General features: G+C 37.4%; 2 protein-coding genes across 2 annotated transcripts; one reads left to right on the top strand and one right to left on the bottom strand.

The window, feature by feature from the left end:
- Window positions 1-2,033: 2,033 nt before the first annotated feature.
- EAF01_001336 (uncharacterized protein) lies at window positions 2,034-3,966 on the top strand (the record flags this gene model as incomplete). Its single annotated transcript, XM_038909586.1, has 5 exons — window positions 2,034-2,052; window positions 2,110-2,209; window positions 2,289-2,435; window positions 3,277-3,728; window positions 3,791-3,966. The coding sequence occupies 5 exons, from the start codon at window positions 2,034-2,036 to the stop codon at window positions 3,964-3,966; spliced, it is 894 nt and encodes a 297-aa protein (XP_038774398.1).
- A 927-nt stretch (window positions 3,967-4,893) lies between these two features.
- On the bottom strand, window positions 4,894-5,959 carry EAF01_001335 (uncharacterized protein; the record flags this gene model as incomplete). Its single annotated transcript, XM_038909585.1, has 3 exons — window positions 4,894-5,628; window positions 5,685-5,775; window positions 5,865-5,959. 3 exons carry the CDS (start codon window positions 5,957-5,959, stop codon window positions 4,894-4,896), a joined length of 921 nt encoding a protein of 306 aa, XP_038774397.1.
- Window positions 5,960-7,724: the final 1,765 nt, after the last annotated feature.

Raw genomic sequence — 7,724 nt, 5'->3', positions numbered from 1 at the left:
CCACCTCAAAAGATCTCTAAACACTTCCACATGACCCTAGAGGCAGCTCCCGTAACATGTATTTCACTTATATATTTATAATTAATCGAAACTATTCTTCAAAAAGCTTAGAATCCTCATAAAGAATTCTTTGAAAGTTATAAATACAATTAAAATATATTTTTAATTCTTTATATTATTTTATAAATCAATATACTCAAAGCTTTTCAATAGCTTTTCCTTTTTTCGATTTAAGAATATAATTCATTATATCTTTTACTCCTTTAAATTTATATTAAGAATATATAAAATAATCATTTGCTCTTCTACTTTAATAAGTTTCAGATTTTATAATCGAAATTCAATTATAAGAGTTTTTTTTTTTCTTTAAATAAATATTATATATATAATATTATATAGTTTAACAATCTTTTGAATTAAAAGTTTTTTGTTTTTTTCGATAGTTTTAATAATTAAGAATATTTTCCCTTTTTTATTATTTGATTGTATAATAAATAATTGATAAATTGTATGTTGAAATTGAAGAGTATAAATTGAGGTAAAAGTGGTGTATATATTGATATGATGTATGTATTGATAAACTACGTTAAGTAATTATGTCTAGATTGTAGGAATGATTTTTAATGGCTGAGTGCGTTCGTGCGGGGGGGAGGGGGGGTTTCTACCACTTGGGACGTTCAAGGGCGAGAATATTCTTTAAACTTGGATTGCGAAGGAAATTCTGGGTCATTGATTGTTCTTAGCAAATATGAAGGATTAGACAAGCGATTTTCACGCCTGCATTAGAGCAACTAACCGTTTCTGGACCTACAACTCGGACGATAGCTAATGGTTTTCTCACCCGATACCTCATATCCGGATGCCTTCTCCACGCAAGAATCGGTATGGAGAACATCATTGGAGTTATTAGCACTATTGGTATAGTTGCAAGAACGCGGCATCTTTTAAGCAAGCTTCTAGAGACAATGAAAGAGATAGAGAAGACGCCTCAGAAGCTACCAGACTTGAGGATATAGGGTCATTTGATGTTGTATACATAAATCGCCGTTTCTGTTCCTCCCTTTCTCGAGCTCAGCTCCCGGTATTATGAGTTTATAATTTCACTTAGAGACTATCTTAAAATGTTTAACCCATATAATAAGCTGCTAAGCCTCGAATTAGCAGTTCTACATAGTCTTTTACCTATGAAGAATGTTAATGATGATAATGATATAATAAATAACATACTAAGTGAATAGGAAGAGAGGAATTCTATAAACCCACAATCTGTGAAATCCTTCTGCCCTAGTGACTACTTAGGTCCGTATCTTGTGTAATTATTTGAAAAAGTTGAAGATTCAATGATTTATTTTTAGTTATAATATTAATTTCAATAAGATAATTCCTACATCTCCTTCAAAAACTCAGATTCCCAAAACAGAAAAACGTAGTGCTCAGCCCTATGAAGCCCTCTGGATAGCTTACAATCCGAAACCTTCTCGATCTCTCACTCATTCAATAACATTCCAATCCTCGGCATATCAAGTTTCCCGTCTTATTACATACATCCAGCGTATTTCGGTTCGTTCAGCTCCCATTCTGAACAAACACATCGTTCGAGAAAATTTCCTCAAATAACATTATGACATAAATTTCTCGGCAGTCACGTCGCTACATCACTCCCGTTTAGCTCTAGTGACTTCGCCTCCCTAGATTTGGGGGCACTGCTAGGCAGATGGAAGATAGCCAATAACGTTTGCGACCTTGGATTCTTGAGATGCTTTTCCGCGAATGAGGGAGTGGTCAGGTAACTTAGAATATAATTTATGAATGAAGTGAATGAGAGAAACGGGAGAAAATAATAGAATATTGTAATGCGGCTGATTGTTGGATATTATATAGAGGATTGTTTTGTATCGCTGTTGTAAACAATTAGTTGTTGATCATTTCTGGAAGGTAGCGAAGTATTTTTCTGGTGTTACCTCGAGACTGGGAGTTATCCCTTACTTTGCGATATATACGACTTCAACTCAACTGCGATCACGATAACTAATATGGAGAACGGCAAGCCTAGTACGTGTATAGTTGACATCTTGATTGAAAGTAGCTAGATTGATTCTCTTGATTTAGTCGAAAATAGTCTCTACTTCTATGCGCCTAGCAAGGTAGCACCCGCTGTATTTGCAGTTTTGATAGCGATGTCTATGGTTACTCATGGTTATCAATGCTAGTATGTTGTCTCCTCCCCCGCACATATACTTTTTCCCCTATGAATGAGTTTATCGAAGTGCCATACTAATGAGCTCAAGTCGTTACAAATGCTGGAAAGTCACTGGACCACTTCCATGGTGCGGATGTATATATCTTGCCGGTTTCATCCTTCGAGAAATCGGTGCTTTCAACTACAGCAATCTCGATATATATGTCGCGAGTATCGTTCTGCTTTACGCTGCACTGTAAGTTTTACCCCTTTTTCAGCTTCTTCTTCTCCTCACTCTCGCTACCTACCTACTCCCTGTAGTAGTAAAGTTAATATTATGAATAAAGAGAAATTCAATACAAATCCCTATATAAATTTCTATTATATATATAATAATATTGATTTCTTTTTAGTTATTAATAAAATGTTGATTTTATTAGTAATGAATATTATTAGTATATAATGTGATTTGTTTATTACTGAATTTTAATAAGAAAAAAAGAAAATAAGGGGTTTTAAAGGCCTTTAAGATTTTAAGATCTTTGAATATTAGAATTGTAGAAAAGGTGAATAGAAAAATATATATATAGAGGTTAGGAGGAGGTTATAGAGGCGAATAAAAGTTAAGGAAAAGGAGGAGGAGAGTGAGTGTAAAGACTAGAATGAATGAGAGGTATTAGTCGAAAGTTTAAAGAGGAATCTATTTATTAATCGTATTACTTTATCTTTAATTTATTCTTTAATCAAAAGCTTTACTACTATACTACATAATATAGAATATATTAAATAACTAATATAATCTGATTTTGATACAAATAAACTTTTTTATTTCAAAGTGATTGTTTTAAACTAAAAATTAAAATTAAATTTCAAAATTCAAGAAATTTATTAAAACCTTATTAATTAAAATAAACTTCATAATCTATAAAAATTTAAATTAATCATATTAATACTTTAAAAATGATTTATTCAATATATAATTAAAGAATTAAAGAATTTATTGTAAGAATAAAGAGTTTACTTTATCAAGTACTGATTCTGCTACTATAGGGACTAAGACCTACCCGAATCCGCACTAAATTCAAATTGAAACACAGACCCATCTACGAACTAGTAAACTACTTCATTCTCACCCGTATTCTCTACTACGTCCCTTACCACTCTCCTCTCCATCCCGGCCGCGTCCTCACAACTTTCGGCGCCATATCCGCCGTTGTCGAAGCTCTCAACGCTAACGGTGCTGCCCGTATCGCCAACTCATCTCTTTCCGAAGATGCGCAAGAAACCGGTCGATCTCTTCTCAAAGCCACTTTATGTCTTCAACTCGGTACATTGGGAGCATTCATCTTCCTCGCTGCTTATTTCCACTTGAAATGTCGCAAATATTCGCTTTTACCGAGTAATTTGAATAATGTGTTAATCACACTCTATATATCGAGTGCGTTGATTGGAACAAGAACAATATATCGCACGGTGGAATACTTCAGTATCGCAGATTTGCATCTCGAGTCTGGGATAGAAGTTCTTGATATCAGTCCGATTATTCGGCGTGAGTGGTTTTTCTGGGTCTCTGAAGCTTCGCTTATGACTTGCCATACATTTTTGTTGAAGTGGAGACATCCGATGAGTTTTTGCCGAGGAATAATAAGATCTATTTAGGAAGAGATGGAGTGACTGAATTAGAGGGAATGGGAGATCAGGATGAGAGGAAATGGTGGGTTACAGTTATTGATCCGTTTGATGTTTACGGAATTTGGAAGGGGAGGAATTTGGATAGAGAGTTTTGAGAGCAGGATGGTGTGGAAAGTGTGGGGCAAGGAGGAGCGAATCCCCAAGCGGAGAGGCAGATAGGGGTGAAAAAGGAACGTGGAAAAGATGCGGTATGACGGTGGGAGTGGTAATTTTATTAGCCAATTTAATGTCATTTTTTCAAAGATGGCGGTCGTTATGATGTAGTATTTGGGGTAGCAGTATTTTAGTACAAAATGATGGAAGAGAGTAAGAGGAGGTATAGACAGTTATAGAACCTATGCTGATATAATATGCGTTGTTTCTCGCGATACGTCAAAGTAGAGTTTTCAGTCGATGATAACTTGAATCCGTTTTTCAGGCCGGATATCCTCTGATCGTATGTTCAGTGCTATTTCCAGAAGTATGTTTACGGCATTCGTACATTCTGTCGGCTCGGAAACGCACAGGGTACCGTCTTCATTATAGCTGAATATTCTGTCCCCTTTTTGGTAAGGCAATAGGAAACTTAGAAGTTCCAAAACCTGGGCCCAATTTTCATTTATAAAGCATGGAATTTGGACACAGATGATCAAAACACTAAGCCAGCTTTTCAGTTGCTTAGAAATTCCGTGAGAGAAATAAAAGAAATCTCTTCCAAGTTGAGCTTGAGAGTCAATCTAGATAAATTATGACTCGTGAGTGCTAAAATTGATGATTGCGCTGTGTGGAAACTTGTCCAGTCTATACGCATAACCCAGTTGTTTGCAATTGGCATTTCGATCCCCGCGAAACAGACTTCAACATAAAAATTCATGCATCTGTCCTCTGTTGCGTTCACCCGGGTGTGTGACAAGACTATGGTTATGAAATCTGGAGCATTGCATAAACATGAAAATACTTCCGTTTTAGGTGATACAGTAGCGGAGCGAGCTACTTGGGAATAGAAGCTCGAGTGAAGTAGAAGCTGCTAATAGGGTGAATGATTAGAGATATGTATGACTTTTTGAAATCCCCATAGTTTGTTTTGTGACGAAATCAATATCCTGTAAGTGGAGTGATTCGACTGATGAATCTTGAGACCAATTTGTTTTGATAAACTGTTGTATGGCCATATTGAGCTGAGGGTCAGCCAAGCTTACTTTTGTATGTGTAATAATCTTCCAATAATTGGTGAAATAGCTATCATCATACCTCGCGCCAAGAGAGCTTTGTGAGCTTACCAAACCGCCATCAGATTTTTCTTCTTTGCGAAGATCATGGGAGGAATCGATGAATTCAGCTTCTTCGGAGGCGTTATCAGGAAATAAAAAATTGGGTTCGTCTGGTCTCTTATCTGTAGCGTATCTTTTTGTATACAGTCGAGCATTGCAGCAATATTCGTCATAATCGTCAAGATATGTGTGTGCAATCTCCGGTACTAAAGGATCATCTACATCTGGAGACGATAGAAGACCGCATAGTGTGGTGAGCAGTGCTCCAATTGACCAGCAGAGCTTTCTGTTGCTTCCCAAAGACCATTTATCTGAACCATTCAGAGGGTTTGAATACTTGTGAAGCTGACCACCTGCGTAGCAAACATATCCTTGTGGGGATATATTTGGATGATAGATTTTTGTGTTAAATCTCATCAGAGGCAATTGATTAGGGTGCTGATCAGTTATTTTGATGGTAATCCAGAATATTCTACCTTCATGAGGAGTCTCGGCTGGCCCTCTATACTAGCCAGTATAGTATCAGGACAGTCCTTGACGGGAACAGCGCTGATAAATGGTACATTAGCTTGACGAATATCACGAAGATCGAGAAAAGTTCGCTTCAAAGATGCAGTACTAGCCTCAGCAGTAAGATTAGTTTTTCCGAATTCTCTGTCCAGTATTATATATCATTATTTTTGATAGCAAGATGATCTCCATAGTGTTTATCATCGTTGGAGAAGCTTAGATGCTGACAGTACCCAGTGACCGCAACAAGTCCTTGCATAAGACGGCGGTTCTGTGATACTTTCTTTGTAGATGATCTATTCGTAACATCATTATCCAAAGATGCCATTTCATAAGAGACTAGCGTTGAAATTGTGGGCAGAATTTCGAGTCTCAACGAGTCGTCTTGAGAAGCTACAATCTTTCCCTGCCTGGACACAACTATAACATTGAAGCATCCCATTATCCGTCATACATTTATTTTCATCGTAAAATTTTGTTCACAAGTTCTGGTGGACTTGAAAAATTCCCCTTTTTTCGCGTTCTTATTGTCCAGATGACTGCGGAGCCGAGGAAACCAGACTGTCGATCTTTTGCGATGGTTTTGACAACGCAGTTTGGAATGATAAACTCGAGCTATAAGTATAGGAGTTTCTCTAATTTCTTGGTTTTATCTATTTTCCTCAATTGCGACCATACGGCTGCTTGCAGTGTCTGAAACGTTTGAAGTAACAGAATCTTTGTGGCTTGAAGTAGCATCTCGAAGCAACCGCAGACTTTCCACGTCAATGATTCAGAATGAGAGAAATTATTGCTTCAGAAGTTGAATTCCAAATTAAACAATACTAGAAATTGTTGGGAGGGGAAATTCTTGCAACTCAGCCTCAGTTTCCTGATCAGCCACGTCATCAATGAAGGCGTGTCACACTAGACGAATCTCTGCAATGATCAAACACCACAGGCTCACAATATCTTACAGCTGTCAACTTGACATCAATTCTTCCTCTAGATTGATGTATTCCTTAATAGGCACGATTAATCTAATCAGTAGATAATTTTAACTCTTATATCGACCATTTTGAGATGATAATCGAGTGAGCAGGCAAGAGCAAGACAAACGGTAGGCGCGTTCTGTAGATTTTAACCCACGCAAATAGAGACACATCGTCACACTTGCGACCGAGAACCATATGCCAACAATCTGATAAGATGAGAATGCTTGAGTCTCAATGCTAATAAACTATTTCATAGCCACGACTATCCTACAACCGAAAGAAGCAGAATTTAGCAACCAAAGGGGCGAAGTCACATGAAAGTGTAGGTGCAACGGCCAATACAAACTTTGAAAGATGGAACTGATAACACCTTTGAACAGTAAATTGTATCGTACATTCTTTGAGAAAAAATTGAAAATATCAAGCGCAAGGTACATCCGACCAAGAAAATTCAAAATACGCCTCGCAGTAAACCCCATAGATCCACTTCCCGCCTCGGAAGTGATCCTCCAATCAGACACCAAGGATGCAATCTATTCTCCTGTTTGAATGATAGCACGGGGTAAGAATTCCGAGAGCTAGCAAGGATTCAAATAGAGCGGTTATGTGATTGTTCATCTGATATCTTTATGTCGTTTCGGATGGTTGCATTTTGATGTCGGCGTCGCGTAGATACTTAATCACAATGGCTATGGTTCCTAAGCGATAGAAAGTCTTTCGCCTACACGAGCTGGGTAGTTGATGGAATAAACAAGCAGAGAGATAAGATTGATGATCAATAGCACCTGCGTTATTTAAGTCTGTAACTCCCAAAGCGCGATCGGTAGATGGATCATTGGCCTCTTCAATATAACGAGCATCTTGTGAGCCTGGTAACACTTTTTGACGCTCGCTCTATTTTTCATGAAAGAGAAGACAGCCTCTGCAAGTCGCTAGCGGAGTTTATCAGTCCAATTTAGGTAAAGTTCTTTGAATTGGGGCATATGAAGATGAGAAGTCATGGGCGTGCCTATCATTTCCTCCACTGTCGTCTTACCATTTTTAAAGATGTAATTGCGATATATCGAGAAAATATCGTACCTCGAATACAGCTTTGATTCCCATTCTTCATCATTTATT

This window comes from Botrytis porri (genome assembly GCF_014898465.1).
Source record: "Botrytis porri strain MUCL 3234 chromosome Unknown BPOR_002, whole genome shotgun sequence".
Taxonomy (NCBI): domain Eukaryota; kingdom Fungi; phylum Ascomycota; class Leotiomycetes; order Helotiales; family Sclerotiniaceae; genus Botrytis; species Botrytis porri.
Note: the sequence above shows the minus strand (reverse complement) of the source record. Positions and strands in the feature narration are given on the sequence as shown.